Source organism: Sebastes umbrosus, chromosome 15 (assembly GCF_015220745.1).
Source record: "Sebastes umbrosus isolate fSebUmb1 chromosome 15, fSebUmb1.pri, whole genome shotgun sequence".
Lineage (NCBI taxonomy): Eukaryota > Metazoa > Chordata > Actinopteri > Perciformes > Sebastidae > Sebastes > Sebastes umbrosus.
This window is the reverse complement of record NC_051283.1, coordinates 28,285,413-28,307,450: the sequence shown is the minus strand read 5'-3', so window position 1 is coordinate 28,307,450 and position 22,038 is coordinate 28,285,413. Positions and strand designations below refer to the sequence as shown.

The following is a 22,038-nucleotide window of genomic DNA, read 5'->3' as shown; positions in this document are numbered from 1 at the left end:
TGCCAGGACAAACAGACACACGGCTCATAAAATCCTCCCAGTGTAAAACCAGAAACCTTAATATTCAGGTCTCTGAGCAGAACAAACACTCACAGTTGACCATCATCTTGAAGGAGGCTTTGTCGGTGTTGACGGGGTTGCTGAGCTGGCACACAAACTCTCCATTGTCCTCTTTCTGCAGCGGGTTGATCATCACGGAGCTCTTGTCGGCGGCGAACACCACGCGGCCGGAGGCGACCAGAAGTTTGCCGTCTTTCAGCCACGTCACGGTCTTCACGGTGCCGGCCGTTGCCTGGCAGCTGAGGTTGGCCGTGCTGTTGCCGGCGATGAGGGTGGCTGTCGGACCGCTGACTTTAGCACCTGAGATGGCCTCTGTAAACATCAACAGGAGAGAGAGAGAGATCGTATTTCTCTTTTTACAGTCTTTCTATTCAACTATATTGTACTTCAATACTTTCATTTTGATCGTATTCGACACTCCATTGAGGTCATTCATACTTTAATGACCTTTGATTTCATATATTTATTTTCAAAACGTTGGTAAAACCAAAACAAACAAAATTGTACTTCTGCTAGACAATAAACCTCATTAAATGAAACAGAACCTAGTTAAGACGTCGTTCAACTATTTGATGTATATATATATATATATATGTCAGCTCCAAAAACATACATACACAACTACATTTCCCATAATGCAACTGAATAGTGTCTTTAATTAGAGCCTTCCTGTTTGGTGAACACCCACGTCTTTCAAACTCCATACTAGGGATGGGCATGAGCACTTTTATGAGCAGTTTTAAAGCCAGAGTGAAGATTCTGGTATCATATGAAACTACAAAACCTAAAGAATCTATCGGTACCAACCATGTCATACTAGCTCGTCATCAAGAAGGTTAAATAACGCTCCAAACCTACGCTAAATTTTGGAAAGGAAAAACTGTCATGTCCATTTTCAACCTGACCTCTGACCTCCAGATATGTGAATGTAAATGGGTTCTCTGGGTACCCACGAGTCTCCCCTTTACAGACATGTCCACTTTATGATAATCACATGCAGTTTGGGGCAAGTCATAGTCAAGTCAGCACACTGACACACTGACAGCTGTTGTTGCCTGTTGGGCTGCAGTTTGCCATGTTATGATTTGAGCATATTGTTTTATGCTAAATGCAGAACCTGTGAGGGTTTCTGGACAACATCTGTCATTGTTTTGTGTTGTTAATTGATTTCCAATAATATATATATAAACAAACATTTACACAAAGCAGCATATTTGTCCACTCTCATGTTGATAAGAGCATTAAATACTAATTTGCAATAACTATCGACAATCAATTAATCGATTGACAGCCCTAACTGTTAGTAATCTCATACTTTAAGCTTCACTCTACTGATTTAATCTGCCAAAAGTCACCAAAATTAAATGTTCATGTAATTTCCTTTTCCGTGCCTCCTCCTCCTCCTCCTCCTCCTACTTTGCTATTATCATCCAGAAAGAAAACACAGAAACTCTTCAGGCCATAATGTAAGACCATCCTCCAACCCAGCAGGTTTCACACAGAAAGGTCTGCCGCCAACTTTAAAAAACAACATCCTCCAAAAACAAGAAGAAAAAGATTCCTCGGCAGTAATTACAGACAGCGCATGGATTCTCTGTGTGTTACACAACGTTTTAAAACACCACACAGGTATCCGCTGTGGGTCACAACAGCTGCCCGGTATGTGCTGGAAGTGTCACAAGCAGCTTGTATGACTAATGTGAGTCCATGTAACAGTCTCGTGCCTCGAAGGTGTGTCACCGAGAAAAGAAAAGGTTTCAGTCTGCTTTTTTTTTTTTTTCAGCTGTCTGTTGGTGGAGTTCAAGTGAACATCTGCCTCATTCTGAACAGGCTGTTTCTCAGACATATATCCCACTAAATCAAGTTGTATTTAATCCATGTAATCGTGAACCAGGAAGTATAAAAAGCGAAAAATGCTTAGGGAGGAGGTCGGTGTGGTAAAAAACAGGACTTTCAACCAGGAGACCGATAGTGGTGTCCCGTGTGAAACCCGAAGTCAACGTTGAATTATTTGTCACGTAACTTCCGTATGTGACAAATAACAATTCTGTTATTTTAACCCAAACCACGATCTTTTCCTGAACCAGAAGTTTATTTTGAAAAGACTGTATGCATGTCACGTGCAGAAATTGTGTTGGACATTCGTAGGGTACGAAAAATGAGGAATAACTTTTTGGAAGATGTCATTTGATTCATTGTGCAGCTAGAGCTGTTATATTAATATAATAATAATAATAATATTAATCGCGATCACAATTTTGACTTCCGACAATTAAACGAACGTGATCCCCTGCGATGTTTAAAATGCGCGTTCTGCTCATAGAAAACTCTGCTGCTGATCAAATCAAGCGCTTCCTAAACTAAGAGCCACCAGCCGGTGATCGAGATGTTTTGGCTTCCCTTTTGGCTATAGATATCTATACAACCAATGTGTTTATGATTAAATTAAGAGCATACAATTGTTTATCTAGCCTCTCAATGTTGCTAATTTTGCTCTCAAAGTGCACCACATTGACGCATTTAACTTTAAAATGTAGCTAGCAAGTCTGATGCAGTGAGGGCCAAAGCACAAATGTACTACGGATTATTAGGGCCACATTGAGGGGAAAATATCTGAGATTTCCTGAATAAAGTCATAACTTTACGAGAAAAAAAACTCGTAATATTGCGAGAATAAAGTCATAACTTTACGAGAAAAAAAGAAAGTAACACGTAAAAATTATTACTTAGGACTTTATTCTGGAAATCTCAGATTTATTTTTTTCCCTCAATGTGGCCCTAATACTCCGTCGTACCGTCGTACCATAGACCTACAACATTGATAAATAAAAATGAAAATGTAAACAAAAAACAGTTATTTATTTCCACTAATTTGTTTAAAAATCCACAGGGAGCCACTGGAGAGGAGCTAAAGAGCCGCATGTGGCTCCGGAGCTGCAGGTTGCAGACCTCTGATCTAGCATGTCTAAAAAGCAGAACTTTGACCCAGAATTTAAACATTAGCTCATTGAAGAACTCCATGTAAGGGAAGGAGTCCGAAGTTTACAATTAAACGGCACTAAAGAAGTGACTGAACGGCTGCAAGGAAACAGTATTTGTCAGAAAGCTTTAGATTACTCACCCATCACAGCGAAGGTGACGGCAGGTGAAACTTCGGAGCGTTTGGTCTTGGGGTTTGTGGCGTTGCATGTGTAACTTCCCTCTGTTGTCCCATACCCAAGCTTTTCGATCACTGCCAGATCCAGCATGGCACCCCGGGCCTCCATCATGACCTCGTTGCGGTACCAGACGAAGTCAGCGGGCGGGCTGGAGACTGCTGAACATGTCAGGTTGAAGATGGATTTGGCTCTGACAAACTTGGGAGTGTTCTTAGAAGTGATGGTGACGTCTTCTGGTCCGTCTGTGGGGCAGCAACACATGGAAAGTTCAACTTAGATGATTTTCAAATAGCCTCATTAATCCTCATAGTACTTATTACACTATAGCTTCTCATTAGGGATCGAGTCCTTAATTATTGAGTATCTGCTGATACCAAGTCCAGGTACAAAGGGGTCCCTTGACCTCTGACCTCCAGATATGTGAATGAAAATGGGTTCTATGGGTACCCACGAGTCTCCCCTTTACAGACATGCCCACTTTATGATAATCACATGCAGTATAAATGTGTTATTGTCTCCTATTCTAAAAGGGTGTGTTTGAATATTTCTGCATACTTGGGTCCCTAAAAAGTCTTGGAATTACATAAATTGGGTGTCACTGTAAAGCTGAGACTCTTGTGGATCCAATGAGCCCAACTGTATTCATGTGTGATGATGTTAGTCCCCATAGGAGACATTTCATTGTAGTGAGACCATGTTTTTGAAACTTGACCTCACTGTATAAAATGACCTGTGGTGACCTCTAGGATAATCACAGCCTCATGAAACTTTACAGCCACAAACTAGAGACCTAGAGCACTCAGAGGATGGATGGCTTTCCTAGCTAGATTGACAATAACGGGGTTTCTGAGCAGTTTACACAACAGAAGTGCTCGCCAGCCAATCGCCGAAAAATGCAATTCTTGCAGAAATCTCCAAAATGTCAAAAGTTTTTGATCCCAAATCACAGAATGGCTTTTTCTATGGTGTTCCTCAAGGTCTTGGTGTCTTAATGTGGTATTTTGGAGGGATTATTGATCATTTTTAACAATTCTTCATTGGTAAAAAATGGTTAAATTTAGCACCAAATCTGTGTAACAAATGGTATCAATCAAAAAATTGCTGCAACAACTTATGAGAGCATGGGAATGACCATCATATACTTCTATCATAATGTTCTAAACCCTTATTTTAATTAATTAATTCAACATTATTTCTGCATCTCAAATTAATCTCCAGGTTCCCAGCTTTCAGATGATGTACACCACTTCAATGTGACATCTACTGTTGACCTGCTATCTCCCCCTAAAGACCCCCTGTAGCCCCTTAAAAAAAAGACAACAACGGGTCTATTGTGGGTCTCAGAGGGTTAAATTATTGATCTGAATGAATTTGAATTTGGCTGACCAATAAAGTTTTTAAAATCCTTCAAAAGAAGCAAAATGTTGTTAAAATACATTTTCATTGTGAATTAACGCACATCTTCATCTCGTAGCCACTCACTGTATTAGAGTTACATTTTCACCAAAGTCAACATAAAGCCAGGCCAGATGAAGCGGAACACTTTTGATTAATTAATAACTGGGTTAACCAGCGGTCGGTGTGGTTTCGCTGCCTTTCAGGTTAGTCATGGAGAAGGAGTGGAAGTGCGGGCCGCTGTGTACACATGTGGGTTTTAGTACAGGCTGAGAGGGAGCGCCCTGCGAACACACACCGCAATCTAAACTGCAGGAGTCACACGGCGACGAGACGTGACTGTTTTAGGAATCAGAGCCTGTTTAAAGCCTCAACAGTGATGTATCCTGTAAAGATGCAGTCATACTATTAAAGGTCAGGCATCAACGTGATTCAGAGTAAGAAAACCAGTTAAACTATCTAAAACAAATGATCCGTTGGTGTGTGTGTGAAGGAGTGACAGCGACTGACTCATGACTGACTTTCTTTCTTTCTTGTCCAACAGGTGTGGAGCTCACTCGCTGAAACGCAGCGATTACAACAATGCAAGACTCAGACCTTAAGGCTCAAGTGCATCGATACTTTCTTACACCCCTAAAAGGCTTCAAAGTTTATTACAAAAAAAAATTTAAACTCTAAAAAAAGTACATGGATTTTCTACTGAAGCAGTTTTCTGGAGGTTGTTGTTCCTCTCAGTCTGTTGAGTCGTGCTGGCTTATCACTGCTCATGCTAACCAACGTCACTTCCTGTGTGGGAGGAGTCGCCGGGCAGGAAACCAGCGGTGTGGCTGCAGTACTTACAGAAGACCGTGAGGTTGAAGGGAGCGCTCTTCTCCGACTCCAGGTTGTTAGCCGCAGTGCAAAAGATGGGACCGACCAGGTCAGTCCGGAGAACGTCTCTGATGGTCAGACTATTCGAATTTTCCGCCTGTGATTCGATCCAAAGCAAAGTATCACATGCTGACCTACCCAGTATTATTAAATTAATAGATTGAGTGGACAAATGAATGGATGAATGGATGAGTTATGGGATAAATGAATTGAAGAATGTGTCTGCAGTATGAAATTTGACCTTGATTAAATTCAAATAAATGCATGAATTCAGAGAATAAAAATGAACAAAGGAATAACAGATGAATGAATGAATGAATGAACGAACTACGGCCGAATAATCAATAAGACAAAACGGGATTAGATTCAAATCATCTTCAACCTTTACAGCAAACATCATTTAAAAAAAAAAAAAAAAAAAAAAAACATTTATAAACAAACTGACCTTTGTCTCTGTGATCCGTACGCCGTCGGCCTTGAAGGGCACGGTGCCCTTCAACCAGGAGAACTTGAGGAAGGAGCCTTTAGCCGAGCAGGTCAGAACCACGGCACTGACTTGCTCGATCGCCTCGGGCAAGTCGGACTTGATGACCACATCAGACACCGGCTCTGCGGGGAGAAACAAGGAGGTTGTTGAGGAACAGATGAACGAACTGTTGAACGAATACAACTGAATGTGGGAGGAAGAAAAATAATCCGATCCTGCTTGTAAACGCAGTACACTTTAAGGATTAGTACGTAGTGTGCTGTATACAATTGGGATACAGTTAGTGCGACGCTTTGATTCTTAGGAACGAAATCTGGCATTCAGTTTATTTTGTACTATCAAACACGCCCAAACAATCCTGCCATTTTGTCTACATTTGCTCAGTTGTTCAGTATAAAAAGAAAACAAACTTGATTTTGATTATTTTTTACCAAGTTACTGGGGTACGATTTCATATTTTAATAATAAATAAATATTCTCTAAATTTTTAAGATTTCTTACCAAGTTACTGGTGTATGATTTATTACTATAATAATGAATAATTCAGTAAATTGTCAAAGTTAACGCGATAACACACAGTGGACTCAGGTTTAAAGCTAGAGTGAAGATACTGGTATCGTATAAAACTAGAAAGACCTGATGAATACATCGGTACCAACCATGTCATAATAGCTTGTCACGAAGGAGGTTAAATAATGCTCCAAACTTGCGCTAAATTTTGGCGAGGAAAAACTGTCATGGTGATTTTCAAAGGGGTCCCTTGACCTCTGACCTCCAGATATGTGAATGTAAATGGGTTCTCTGGGTACCCACGAGTCTCCCCTTTACAGACATGCCCACTTTATGATAATCACATGCATTAATTGATTTCCAATAATAAATATATACATAAAGCAGCATATTTGTCCACTCCCATGTTGATAAGAGTATTAAATACTTGGCAAATCTCCCTTTAAGGTTAAATAGATTAAATATTTTAATCGATTGACAGCCCTAATTTATTTGTTACATTTTATTTTTAAAAAGTTAGGAAAGTAATGTTAAAGTCAAGCCTGATGTTTCTTTACACATAAAAGAATGATCCCAGTCACTTCCACACAGTGAGACATACATCTTATTGATTAAACAGCGGTATCGGATCGGTGCATCCCTAATTCTAATGACTGTTTTATTTCCTTAGAGATTAAAGTAATAAATTGTTGAAGAACTCCTACATAGGACGGTTAAACGCGGGGGTGGAGAATTTAATGACCTGCTGTCCCCGCGGCCGGTTTCTCTTCACAATATCCTAATTGTGCTCCGAAATCAACATCTGAATGGAGTGAATGAAGAGAGAAATGGCACCAACTAGACCTGCTGGACTCGTTCTCGATTATCCTGGAGCTCCGTTTCTAAATGTACGGGGCCGTTTATTGACGATTAGGCAACAGAGGGTGCATGGGAACAATGTGAAGGAGTGGTAACCAGTTCTGACGGCGGGGCCGAGGCGTCGAAGAGCTCATCCATTAATTAACTTCAGTGTGTTTTATCTGTAAACCTAAATGACCTGCAGGGACGTCGAGGGTACACTCTACTCTGATGCAAACGGAAGAGACTAAAGGAACAGACAAACACTGGTGGTTTTGTTCTGAGTATTTGTCAAGTGTGGTTTTACTGGTCGGTCAGTGTGTGTGGAAACGTATGAATGAGAGTCAAAAGGAATGCTGGGAAAAGCAGGCATGCTCCACCGCCAACCATCCTTTGATAAATAAAGATTCAAACTGACATCGTGTAGTTGACATAAGACGTTTATATTAAATTACCAGAGCCGACTGTGGCACCAAGTCACTGTATTACTTTATACATCTGAGTAAAGCTATCGATTACTTTAATTGATCAATCGTTTCTTTTTTCTTTGAAGAACAAATGTCAAGCACTTGCTGGTTTCCAGCTTCTGAGATGACAGGATTTGATGCTTTTCTTTGTCATTATGATAGCAAACGGAATATCTTTGAGTTTTGGACTGCTGGGTTGGACAAAACATGACATTTGAGTGTGTAACTATCACATGATTGAGCAAACAAAAACCGACAGATTACTAGATATAAAAGGGATCACCAGATGGTTGTGGAGAAAAAAATAACGCGTTAACGCAAATTTGTTTTAACGTCACTAATTTCTTTAACGCAATCGATCTTTCGGAGGTTGTAGCGGCTCAGATTTAAAGCTAGAATGAAGATACTGGCATCATGTTAAACTATAAAACCTTAAGAATCTATCATAAGTCATACTAGCTTGTCGCAAAGGAGGCTAAATAACGCTCCAAACTTGTGCTCAATTTTGGCGAAGAAAAACTGTCATGGTCTTTTCAAAGGGGTCCCTTGACCTCTGACCTCAAGATATGTGAATGAAAATGGGCTGCAGTTTGTAATTTTATGATTTGAGCATATTTTTTATGCTAAATGCAGTACCTGTGAGGGTTTCTGGACAACATCTGTCATTGTTTTGTGTTGTTAATTGATTTCCAATAATAAATATGTACATGTATTTGCATAGAGCAGCATATTTGCCCACTCCCATGTTGATAAGAGTATTAAATACCTGACAAATCTCCCTTTAAGGGACATTTTGAACAGATATAAAATGTGCGATTAATTTGCGATTAAATATCTTAATCGATTGACAGCCCTAGTTTTTACATTACAAATTTTATCGAGTGTGTTTGTGCACGTGAGTCTCTGACGGGGGGATTTCCGGCGGGTCAGGGGGAGAGAAAAAGTGCCTGGAGCATATTGGACAACGCCTAGCTGCTACCTGTTCACACGAAACAAAAGTGGGGGGTTGCGGTTGAGAAACCACTGCTCTAGTGTGTGTGGGATTGAGTCAAAATAAACTACATTGTGTGTGTGTGTGTGTGTGTGTGTGTGTGTGTGTGTGTGTGTGTGTGTGTGTGCGTGTGTTTGTGTGTGTGTGTGTGTGTTCATGGAAATCAAGGAACATGTCACAACTACTTGAGACCAACAGTTTCATCCCATCTCTTTTAGCTCTGTTTTTGGTCTCCACTAACACCTGAGGGAAATATCTGTCTCTTTAGCTGCTAAATGCTCCACCGGCTAGTCTCTAACTGTGGCTGTCCAAAAGTCTGCAGGGTCTTTGCTAAACACACTCATAATCCTTGAATATAAACATTATTACTGGCCATGTTTTAACTAAAATATCACTCAAATCCACCCGGTAGATATGCCAGCACTCAAATTTAAAGCTTTGAAGCAACATTACTACAGTATGAGGACTGTAAAATACACCCGTAACACTCTACCAGGACAAATACACCAACAAGAGCCACACCCTTAAGTTAAGCAAGAGGCTGCTGTAGTCTGTTGAAGCAGGCTATAAACTCACAATTTTTCTGACAGGAAAAAAGCTATTTATTAACTGAAACGCGGGAGGAATTACGAGTGCACTACTAAACTTTGGTTTTACAACAAACAGCTCAGGCGCCACGTGAAATTAAGTAATAATAATGATCAATAAGAAGGTTTTTTGAGTAAATCACATAATGCTCCGTGGGCTACAGAACATCATTGAGAAAAATGGTCTAAAGATATTATTGTTAAAGGCAAAATTACGAATGTATATTCAAATCGAGCACACTTATGGCGCTGAATCTAATGTTCTAGCAAACTTATCGAGGAGTCAAAGGTTTTTAGTTGCACAGTTAAGAACAGGAAAAAGTCGGTAGATTTAAAAACATCCGGGAGGACAACAGGTTGTGCAAAGTATGCGAGTTAGGAGGAAAATGAATCACATTTTCTCTTTTGTATTGTCGTTACTATGATGAACTTCTATTTTAAATGTTCAGAATCCAGAAATGTTTTGGTGCTCGGATGATGACAAAATGGAACGGGTATTTAATTTGAATGCTTATACGTCGGCTACTTTTGTTTCTCAAGCTTGGAAAAAAACATCAGGATGGTTTATTTGTTTAGTATTATTTTTAATGTATACTGCTACTTTGGTTTCTCTTTTCTTTATTTTCTAAATAATGGTGTCTTGTAAGCCTGTTTTGGGATGGGCATAATATTTATGCATGACACAATAATAATAATAATCAAAACAAAACACAGCCTAGAAAAGCACTAAAATTAAACTGAAGGCAAAACAAACAGAAAAAGTAGTCCGCGGAGGAATATAGTCCTAGACCGGTTGCTGCACTGTGTGGTTGCCAAGCGACGCCCTGGTAGCGCAGGGATACCTGCACCGCAGGGCTCATCAGTCACCACTGGCAACAGGTGTGGCTTGCACCTTACTGCACCAGACTGCGTTAGAAAGTTTAGCAATTGTACGTGTAATTGTTTCATTGAGACGATATGAGCCCAAAAACATTAATAAAACACTTTTATTTAGATATCTAAGAGCCGCTGATCACTTCGGCATATATTTGGTAACTTATTTGTGGTGAACATACACATATTTTCCTTAAAAAGGGTAGCTCGCATCTCAGCGCCCAACCGCACCAGACTGCGTTAGAAAGTTTAGCAAATTTACGTGTAATTGTTTCAGGGAGACGCTGTGAGCCCAAAAACATTAATAAAACACTTTTATTTAGATATCTAAGAGCCGCTGAGCAAATCGGCATAGGTGTGGTACTTATTTGTGGTGAACATACACACATTTTCCTTAAAAGGTAGCTCGCATCTCAGCGCTCCAACTGCACCTGATTGCGTTAGAAAGTTGAGCAGTTTGCGCGTCGCTTGGCAACCACACAGTACAACGCCCAACTGCACCAGACTGCGTTAGAAAGTTGAGCATTTTTACGTATAATTGTTTCAAGGAGACGCTGTGAGCCCAAAAACACGAATGAAACACTTTTTTTCTGAATCGTTATAGGACACTGTTCAATTCGGCATAGGAGTTGGTACTTATTTGTGGTGAACATACACCATTTCCTTCAAAAATACGAAAAGGTAGCTCTGCATCTCAGGTAGAAAAGATGACTCACCCAGAACTTTGAGATTTGTCGCGCCGGTTGTCGTGCTGCCGTCAGCTTTGATTAAATTGATGCTGTAGTCGCCGCTGTCTTCAGGTTTCAGGCCTGTCAGGGTCAGGAAGCCGTTGGTTCCGTTCACTGCCACTCTTCCGATGTAAGGATCGTTCACTTTCAGCACTCCCGACGCCGGCAAGCTTGCGACATTAACCGGGTCGTCGCCTCCGTCGCTGAAACCCCAGATTATAAAGGAGTACACCGGGTTGACGAGCAGAGTCTTTAGAGTCACATTTTTACCGACAATTACTTCCACATCACCCTCCGGCAGGATGTTCGCACCCACATCGCGTCCTGCAAAGAAGAGGCACAAATCACATTAAAGTACCGCAGAACAAGAAATATAAAGTTGAATAACAATAAAGTAGCTTAAGAAAGACTTTACTAGAAGAAAGTCGTAATATTACGAGAATAAAGTCATAACTTTATGAGAATAAAATCATAATATTATGAGAATAAAGTCATAACTTTATGAGAATAAAATCATAATATTATGAGAATAAAGTCATAACTTTATGAGAATAAAATCATAATATTATGAGAATAAAGTCATAACTTTATGAGAATAAAATCATAATATTACGAGAATAAAGTCATAACTTTATGAGAATAAAATCATAATATTACGAGAATAAAGTCATAACTTTATGAGAATAAAATCATGATATTATGAGAATAAAGTCATAACTTTATGAGAATAAAATCATAATATTACGAGAATAAAGTCATAACTTTATGAGAATAAAATCATAATATTACGAGAATAAAGTCATTACTTTACTAGAAAAAAGTTGTAATATGAGAATAAAGTCATTACTTTACTAGAAAAAAGTTGTAATATGAGAATAAAGTCATAACTTTGCGAGAAAAAAAGAAGAGAAAAAATCTACTTTTGCTGGTTCCTAGAAAAGCATGAATTCAAACAGGCTACACCACCCAGGGAGCCACAGTCTCCGTGTTACACACGATGGAAACGCAGCAAGAACATGAATTAAAAAAAAAAGAAAAAAAGAAAATCATTAATAATACATATAGCAGTTCAATCACACTATTTTATTTCTTCTTACCGATAAAAGAGAGCAGAAACAGAAGCGTCTTAAAGGCGAACAGATCCATCCCGAACGGTTCAAGTCTTTCCAGCAGAGACGGAGACGAAAATGTGGCGATACCTGCTGCTTTAACAGGGACACACCCAGACAAGGTGAACACACACACACAAAGAGAGAGACACACACACACTCACACGTCATCGGTGTGATGGTGCGTTAGTGTGTGCGCCCTTTATAGTTTCAATGAATCATTTTTAGTTTACGACGCAGTATCAGGGCCACACTGAGGAAGAATTAATAAATAAATCTGAGATTTCGAGAATGAAGTCATAATATCACGAAAAAAAGTCGTAATTTAATGAGAATAAAGTCATAACTTTACTAGAAATAAGTCGTAATATTACGAGAATAAAGTCATAACTTTACGAGAAAAAGTTGTTATATTATGAGATTAAAGTTATAACTTTAGGAGAAAAAGAGTCGGAATATTACATAAAACAATAACTTTCACACTTTTCCCTCCAAAATTACTACTTTATAATATTATGACTTTATTCTCATAATATTCCCACTTTTTTTCTCTAGACCATATACATATACTTCTATCATGATGTTCCCTAAAAAAGACTAAAACGGCTCTATTGTGAGTCTCAGAGGGTTAACAGAAACTGAAAAGTTGAATCGTCCACTTTCTACACGTAGTTCAGTTAAGCACTGCTGCCACCAGGTGGACAACTGGGGAAGTAATTTAAATACTTATAAATTAAAGTATTTGCAACATGATATTTAGAATGTCATAAAGCATGAACGACTAAGCACAATTGACTTAAACAACACATGATGAGATCTTGATTTTGCATTCAAAGGTTTTCAAAGTCCGCAGGGTGCCGTTTGTGTTGAAATATGAAAATAAAATCTTATTAATGGATTTTGTCATTCCCATTATTAGCCTTTCTTTGTATTTGTGTATTATGCTGAAATATGTTTCTCATACTGTAGTGAATGCATGAAAATGATCAAATGATTGTGTATATATATATATATATATATATACACTGCATATATATATATATGCAGTGTATATATATATATATACACTGTATATACACATACATAGTAGACTTGTCCATGTTTGCGACTGGTCATACCCTGCAAACCCTGCCCCTTTTATGTGAATGACTCATAGCCAGATTGAGAAACCCTGGGTTGACTTACCGAGTTGATAACCACCATCGTATGACCTCTTAGTGCGATTGCAGTGGTTAGGGTTAGTGAAGTCAGGTAACGCAGATATTCTGGGTATGTTGAACTTGCTTCCTAGTACAGGCCCCAGGTCTACACCGTACCGCGGCAAGAAAAACTCCCCCTTTAACAGGATGAAACCTCGAGCAGAACCAGGCTCTGGATGGGTGGCCATCTGGGATGAGAGAGAGAGATATGCCCAGCAACAACGATAATGACGATAGCAAATATAAAAATATCCAATAATAATATTAGTACGAGTAGTGGGCGTCAAGCAGAACCACGATCCATGGCAACCTGCAAGACGAGAAAGCGCAAAAACTCCGGGGATGATGCCAAGTTAGTAACATGCATACAGAGAGGACGAGAAGGGAGCTCAGTGTATCAAAGGAAGTCCCCCGGCAGTCAAGGCCTATAGCAGCATAACTAGGGGCTGGTCCAGGCAGCCTGAGCCAGCCCTAACTATAGGCGTTATCAAAGAGGAAAGTCTTAAGCCTACTCTTAAATGTAGAGAGGGTGTCTCTCTCTCTCTTATCGCTGAGTTCACAACGTCAAGTCACATTTGCACTGTGAAAATTTAGTAATTTCAAGCCCAACCATGTTGTATTTTTTCCTAAACCTAAGTAAGTGGTTTTGTTTAATTCGCAACATTAAACACATGTTTACTGCGACCGATGAGTGACGCAGAGGGGTCATTAAAACATGTGTTTAGTGCATTGGAAAAACGTGTGTAACGAGTTGGGGTGAGAACGTGTTTGACCATTTAGGGCTTCGTAGGTGAGGAGAAGGATTTTAAATTCTATTCTGGATTTTACAGCGAGACAGTGCAGAGAAGCTAATACGGGAGATATGCAATCTCTTTTTCCTAGTTCTTGTCAGTTCATGTGCTGCAGCATTCTGGATTAACTGGAGAGTTTTAAGAGACTTGTTGGAGCAGCCTGATAATAAGGAGTTGCAGTCATCTAGTCTAGAAGTAACAAATGCATGGACTAATTTTGGACTAATAAGATTTGTGATTTTGGGGCGCCAGTTAGCTCACCGGGTAGAGCGGGCGCCCCATGTATCAAATAGGCGAGTCCTTGCTGCAGCTGCCCAGGGTTCGAATCCGACCTGTGGCCCTTTCTGCATTGTCATCCCATTTCACCACTATCACTATCTCTCTCAATAAAAGGCATAAAAAATAATCTTAAAAAAAAAAAAGATTTGTGATTTGACCGAAATAGCACTGACAGTCTGAGCAGTTTAAGAATCAACTGGTCATGTTTTACAAATGATGAAAGATCTTGTCAAGACCAGGAGAGTCCATCAACTTAGAAATAAATTGTGTTATTGGGAGCTAAGTAACAATTCCTCAAGAAACTCGACGACTAAAAAAAACTAAAAGACAGTCCTGCTTAGCTAACTGGTAACAGCTAATGGAGGTTGCCTTGAGTTACATTATGATATGTCCAAGCTCTATTCAGTAAAAATGACGACGGTAAATTATAACGTTATGTGTTCCAATGTAATCTTGTAAAATGTAAAATAATAGAGAGGGAATTATGACCTGTATAACTTCCTAACAAAAGCTCTAAACAACTTATAATGCATAATTAAAACTACAAACTACTATCAAAGCAAATATTTAAATACAAATACAATAATTTATTTCCTAATCATTTCAATTGTGTGTTTTATGCAAATAACCACTATAGATGACTAGAACAAATTAAAAGGATAACATTTAGAGTTTACACTGACTTCCGGACGATTTAAATACTTTTACGGGATGGTTATGGGACGATGGTGGAAAAAGTTAGTCTGGAGCGTTGAAATCCAGAATGTAATACGGCACTAAATGGGTTTAGGTTTGACAGAAATCATTGTGTGGAAAGGAAATCAATTAGTTGTTCCGACCTATTTTCTCTTTTGTATATTCACTATTGCTCCTTAATGAAGCAAAAGTATTTTGTTTATCCGATTTCTCGATAGATCGATGGAATAATCTGTAGAATACTCAGTTACTTCAATAATCAATAGCTGCAGCCCTAGAGCTAAGTCAAGCAATTTTATTTATTAATCACATTTTAAAACAACAAATGATGACCATAGTACTGTATACGGGACATGATACTTTTAAAAAATAACAAAAATGTAATAAATGAAGACATGTAATACCACAGTGCCAAGAAAACAAAGTAAAGACAAATATAAACAGAATTTAAATGATTGTGTAGCTTCATCTTAGCTAAAAGCGCTTATTTTGGTGACTTTATCACCCTCACGGTTTCTAGCTGATCAGTGTTGAACCAAGCCTTGCCCTCAGTACTTTAATCCTGCTGGAAAAAAATGGCTCAACAAGCATCTCTGCAGCTTCACTTATTTCTGCTGCTTTCACCAACACACGTGTGTTTTTTTAAAAGATGGAGCCGAGTGAATCTTTTATTGCAAACGCCGCAATTAAATATTTTCTCCCCCTTGTGGACAGTCAAGTGTTTTGTCAGATTACTTTGTTGTGTGAATCTTCTACTATAAACTGAGCAACTAAATGTTTTCTACCTCTTGTGGACAGTCAAGTGTTTTCTCAGATTATATCTTTGTGTGAAACTTTTATTACAAACTGAACAACTAAATGGTTTCTCCCCCTTGTGGACAGTCAAGTGTGTTCTCAGATTACTTCTTTGGGCGAAACTTTTATTACAAACTGAACAACTAAATGGTTTCTCCCCAGTGTGGATAGCCATGTGTGTTCTCAGATTACTTCTTTGTGCAAATCTTCTACTACAAACTGAACAGCTGAATTGTTTCTCCCCTGTGTGAACAATAGAGTGTTTTCTCAGATTACTTTGTTGCGTGAATTTTTTACCACAGAGGTCGCAACTGAAGGGTCTCTCCCCTGTGTGGACTCTCATGTGTTTCACAGCCTCACCTCTGCTTTTAAAAGTTTTTTGACAAACTGAGCAGGTGAAAGGTTTTTCTCCTGTATGAATCTTGAAGTGTGTGGCCAAACCTGATTTTCTTGCAAATGTTTTACCACAAAAGGAGCAACTAAATGGTTTCACTACTGTTTGGATTCCAGTTTGTTTCTGCAGATGTCCCTTGTGGCCAAAGCTTCTAGCACATTCAGAGGAGCTAACTGATGTTTTTCCAGTATTGCATTCCATATCATTTACAGGTACTTCATTGTTTTGCAGAGGGTTTGAACCTGATTGAGGTTCTTTAGTCTCCTCCCAGTATCTACTGTCATCAGTCTCATGTTCAGAGGAGGGTGAAGTCTTGTCATGAGCAGCTGATTGTAAAGGACTATCTGGATCTGAGTTCCTGGCTGATTCTGATCCTCCAGAGTCCTCTCCATCAGCTTCTGTTTTCATCTGTTCAGTCTGTCTTTCATGAAGCGGTGAGGACTGAGCTTTCTCTTCATCATCTTCTTCACTCTTCACAGAGACAGGAATGAATGGGAACTTGATATCAGCCTCCTCAAGCCCTTGAAGCTGCTCTCCCTCCTGACTGGTCCAGAGTATCTCCTGTTCCTCTTTAATGTGTAGGGGCTCTGGGTCCTCCTGGACCAGACTGGAGCTCCACTCCTGCTGCTCAGGGGGAACCTCTTCTTCAACCACCAACAGCTGCTGGACGTCTGTGGAGACTAATGAAATACATAAATGTGTCTTAAAAACTGTAATTTCGTGCTAACACTTATTAATTAATTAATAGATCATATGAGCTCCACCTCAACCAACTATTACAGTAAATTCCTGCTGTTACATTAAAGCATGAGTAATAATAATCTAATGATATAATATATATTAGTATAACATAGTAACAGTCACACAGGGGGCATTCCGTCAGAAACCAATCACTTTCTGATAGAGATGCACTGATTGCAATCTTCTTGGCCGATTTGGATTTGTTACAAATCTGAGCTGCCAATTTACTTTCTAAGAAATATAACTGACAGCAAAGCTCCAGACTAGGGATGCACCTATACCACTTTTTTTCAGACCGAGTACAAGTACTTACAGTTGGGTACTCGCCGATACCGAGTACCGATACGAGTACTTCTCTGTGCCAAAAGACCCTCGTTAACAGCTAGCTGGAGGGTATGAGCGACACACAGCAGGCTGGGGAGTCCCGCATACGAGGCGATACGCTGCGACCGGCTCTAGGTCGGCTTAGGAAAGGCTCAGGGCGTAGGTGGCTAAAGTGATAAACACGCATTTGTGCATCTATTTCTACACGTGGAATGATATTCCAGATTTTGCAGATCGCTTCCTGTGCATTTATGGGCCATGTGACATTTGCAACTTCCCTCCTGTTTGTTTACATCATTTTGTCCAATAGGTACCACAGCAGATCTGTAGAAACAATCTGTCAGTAAGAGGTGCATTTATTAGCTCCACCAGGAGGGGGACATCCCCTCACATGAGGTGACAGAACTACAGTCTAAAGCTATAGAAGTAGAGTCTAAACCAGGTATTCTCAACCACTGGGCCGGGACCCACTGGTGGGCCTCAGAGAGCCACCTAGTGGACCGCAAAGGTGCTGCCAAATGGTTAGATTATGGTTAGATTAACCGCTATTCTGTATTTCAGAGGTTATAGCGGGCTCACTTTTAAAGCTAGAGTGAAGATACTGAACCTGATGAATCCGTTGGTACCAACCATGTCATACTAGCTTGTCAGGAATGAGGTTAAATAACGCTCCAAAATTTGCCATGGCCATTTTCAAAGGGGTCCCTTGACCTCTGACCTCCAGATGTGTGAATGAAAATGGGTTCTATGGGTACCCACGAGTCTTCCCTTTACATACATATATGTCACAGATGCAGGGACACAAAAAGCAATTTTTGAAACCAGTAAAAGTGTGTGGTGAAGAAATATGATCGTGAATACTTTGGATTCATAATGGCAGTGATGGGTGAGGGTAAGCTGAATATTATGTCGGTCATTACACCTGGCAGTGGCATAACTCATATTTATAGCCCAGTTTGTTATGTATTTCGGAAGGGAGCATTTTTTAACAATCGGAGGTGGGCCTCGAGTTACAAAAGGTTGAGAACCCCTGGTTAAGACAACCAACAGCTTCTGGAGGCGAAAGACGACGTGGAATATCTTTATTTAACGCGAGCCAGCGTCAGTGACAAAATCAGTTTGATTGCATTGTTTCTATTAGAATGAACTAACTGGCCGCGAGAGACGAAGCGCTGCGCAGCGTGCGTGTTTTTTCAGACTTCCTGTTTCTTTTTATTCCTAATTATCTTTTGTTTAATAAAGAAAGTAGAGATAAGTAGCCAAATAGTGTAAAATAACATGATGCCGTGGCTTGGTTTTCCTCATGAACCCAATGTTTTGAGTTACCAGCCGCCACTGGTGCAAACAAACTCATGTTCATAGTGTGGTTTTAGTATTTTTTAGTTAAAGTGATAATAAAACAAATGAAACAAACCTGCTTTGTGTTTCGGGACTTCCGGGTGTAAAACAGCGTCCAGTAGTTTCTGTTGTCGCTCGTTCTCCTCTTTTGATCGAGAGAGTTCCTCCTCGTACTCTGCTATCGTTCTTTCAAACAGCCCACATATCTCTTCAGCAGCCGCAGTTAGTCGCTGCTTCACCAACGCTCTCAGCACGTCCCCTTTAGACATGTTGTCCTCCAGACACGCTCCGTGTGGACACTCTGACACGCGCTGTGTTGCTAGGCTACACGTCTCCGTCTCTACTTCCGGCTAGCACGCTAACTTCAGATAACTTCTGATTCGGATGTTTTCGGATAAAAGGAACAGCACGGAGTCCATTCAGATTCAGGTTTATCTGCACATGTGGGTCCACGATAAACACAGTCTGTTCTCTATCAACTAGCGCTGCGTGCTCGAGCTATCTCCAGCTAGCACGCTATGCTAACTTCCTTTAGCATTCTCGGCTAACGGAGTCAGAAGAGAAACGTCCACAAAGTCACTTCAACACGTTCATCCGGACATCCCGGCTCTGCTGGCTCACTCCGGTTGTATCTGATGAACTGACGGAAAGAGCAGGATCGGGAACAAACTTCTTCACAGTGTTAAAGTTGAGCTTCAGTGAGTTGCTTCCGGTTCCACCTCCTTCTAAATAAAGGCTGTATTCGAAACCGCATACTGCAGACTACTGAGGCGCGCAGTATGCAGTACATACTGCATACTGCAGACTACTGAGGAGCGCAGTATGCAGTACATACTGCATACTGCAGACTACTGAGGCGCGCAGTATGCAGTACATACTGCATACTGCAGACTACTGAGGCGCGCAGTATGCAGTACATACTGCATACTGCATACTACTGAGGCGCGCAGTATGCAGTACATACTGCATACTGCAGACTACTGAGGCGCGCAGTATGCAGTACATACTGCATACTGCATACTACTGAGGAGCGCAGTATACAGTACATACCGCATACTGCATACTACTGAGGAGCGCAGTATACAGTACATACTGCATACTGCATACTACTGAGGAGCGCAGTATACAGTACATACTGCATACTGCATACTACTGAGGAGCGCAGTATACAGTACATACTGCATACTGCATACTACTGAGGAGCGCAGCATGCAGTATGCAGTACATACTGCATACTGCATACTACTGAGGAGCGCAGTATACAGTACATACTGCATACTACTGAGGAGCGCAGTATACTGAGGAGCGCAGCATGCAGTATGCAGTACATACTGCATACTGCGCTCCTCAGTAGTACGCAGTATGTGACAGTTAAAGTGATGTATTTAGCAGTATGCTAGACGAGGCTTAAGCCTTCAAACCAGCTCTTGAAGCACAGGACAAAAAAACTAACTTGTACCACTATTACAATATTATCAAAAAAATACAACTTTGATTTTGTTGTTTATGTTCTGCTTGTTTACTTTATAAGATACTGCAGGTTTAAACTATTTATTCTGACAGCTCATAAAGAAGTCTGACAAACAGGATCATCAACGAGGAGAGACGGGAAATATAAAACATTCATCCACAACATTTACTTTACTCAAACTGCTTTTTCACTTACAGCAACAACAAAAAAAGTGGACTGATCTCCCTCCAGATATTAGAGAAATGTTAAAAAAGTGTCATGTTGTCTCAGCAGTAATCTCTGCCCCGTCAGAAGCTGCTCTTTCCCTCGCCACTCTGCTGCTCTGCAGCCGCTCTGTGAGCGTCACTGGCCGGCTCTCCAGCGAGCTACGCCCGCGGGCGATTGTGGAGCTTTTTAACTCGAAAAAAATAATACAAATAAACACAGGTTCCTGTTAATTTATAATGCACATCTGTGTTGTGATATTTAAACAAACTATCCGTCAACAAGGAAATAAAAGCCTCTTGTCTACGAGGCCGGAGTGAGCTCCAGCAGCTCATAGCGGTCTCTGAGCGTGACTACCCGGCTTGCTGGCAGCGACCCGGGCAGGCGCTCGCTGGCTGTCACGGTATTCTGTGGAGCTTCTAAACTCCGACAACGGTGGAACAAATGTTCGATTCGCCATCTAACTTCGTAAAACTGCCGATATTAATAATCTACACAGTTGATTTCTCGCCTCAAAAACTTTCAGAAGTGAGTTTAGTGTTGAAATGGCTACAGAAAACGTAAAAAACGAGCAGCTTCTGGCTGCTGTTTTTGTACCCGTAGCCTGTACTGTTCCGGCGCTTTGCATTGTGGGATACAGTAGGCGAGATAGACTGGTCTGATGCAGACTGGAGAATTTTTCCAAATCAGTACGTCATCCGGGTATTTCTGGCATACTGGAGATTTTGCTTTTGTTCGCATACTGCATACTGCATACTACATTTTGGCCAAATCAGTACGTACTACTAGTATAGTATGCGGTTTCGAATACAGCCAAAAGTTTTACAACTTATATCACGAGGTGAAGCCCCGCCCCTTCCGGTGGAACACCATGGGACCATGGGTGAGGTCGAGAAGTAAAAAGGTTCCTTCTGTGAATCACATCCTGAAACTCATCTATTCTGGTCCTGTAAATTTACATGTGAATGTGGAAAGATGTCAATAATTTTATACTTGTTAACATTTTCTCAGATTTTGCACTGTACTCTAGAAATATTATATTTGGTTGCTATGGTTACAGTGACAAAGACAGTAATGCATTTTTTCTTATTAATTTAATTTTAATTCTTTAATTTTTAATTTTTAAGTGTAAATTTACCAAAAAAAGCCAAATTTTTTCATATTTATGAAAGAAATGGAATTATATCTGTCAACAATTTCTTCCCCACAAAACAAAAAAGCAATGAAAGCAATGAATGTACGCAATATCTTTAATGTTTTTAAGTGAAATTATTGTCATACTCTCGCGTGGTCTTTTTTTATTATTATCTACTTATTTATTTATTTTTATTGGGTGTTTTTTTTATGTTGGTTTGTTTCATTTCTGTTGTCCTTTAATGTTTGCCATAGCTCTTTGTTTATGTTTTCACTATGCTTCTTTTGTATGTAAATGTGTTTAATGTTTTCTGATGTTACTATGTATACTGTCATTTTGAAATAAAATTTTTTTAAAAAAAGTCTTGTTTTCTTATGAAGGTTCTTCTTCTTCTTCTTCTGCTTCTTCTTCTTCTTCTTCTTCTTCTTCTTCTTCTTCTTTGGTGTTTATTGGCGATTGGCAAACCATCTTAGAGGTGCATTACCGTCACCATCTGGACTGGAGTGTGGAACAGAAGATTGTGCAGAAACAAAATACAAAAATAAAATAAATAAAAATAAAAATAATAATAATGAGGAAAACACTAGATTCGTTTAACT

At 39.9% G+C, this 22,038-nt stretch overlaps 1 protein-coding gene and 1 pseudogene across 2 annotated transcripts in view; both read right to left on the bottom strand.

Annotated features, from left to right (window-relative positions):
- Positions 1 to 12,217, bottom strand: part of LOC119503776 (carcinoembryonic antigen-related cell adhesion molecule 5-like) — a 29,758-nt gene extending 17,541 nt beyond the window's left edge. For both annotated transcript variants that reach the window (XM_037795765.1, XM_037795766.1), the window contains exons 1-6: positions 12,061 to 12,217; positions 10,952 to 11,287; positions 5,929 to 6,092; positions 5,454 to 5,580; positions 3,182 to 3,460; positions 94 to 372 (exon numbers count right to left, since the gene is read on the bottom strand). In XM_037795765.1, coding sequence (XP_037651693.1) covers positions 94 to 372; positions 3,182 to 3,460; positions 5,454 to 5,580; positions 5,929 to 6,092; positions 10,952 to 11,287; positions 12,061 to 12,109 — 1,234 coding nt within the window. In that variant the 5' untranslated portion in view covers positions 12,110 to 12,217. The remainder of the gene's footprint in view (positions 1 to 93; positions 373 to 3,181; positions 3,461 to 5,453; positions 5,581 to 5,928; positions 6,093 to 10,951; positions 11,288 to 12,060) is intronic.
- Positions 12,218 to 15,318: 3,101 nt separating this feature from the next.
- The window catches only part of LOC119503782, a 119,123-nt pseudogene continuing 112,403 nt past the window's right edge, over positions 15,319 to 22,038 (bottom strand).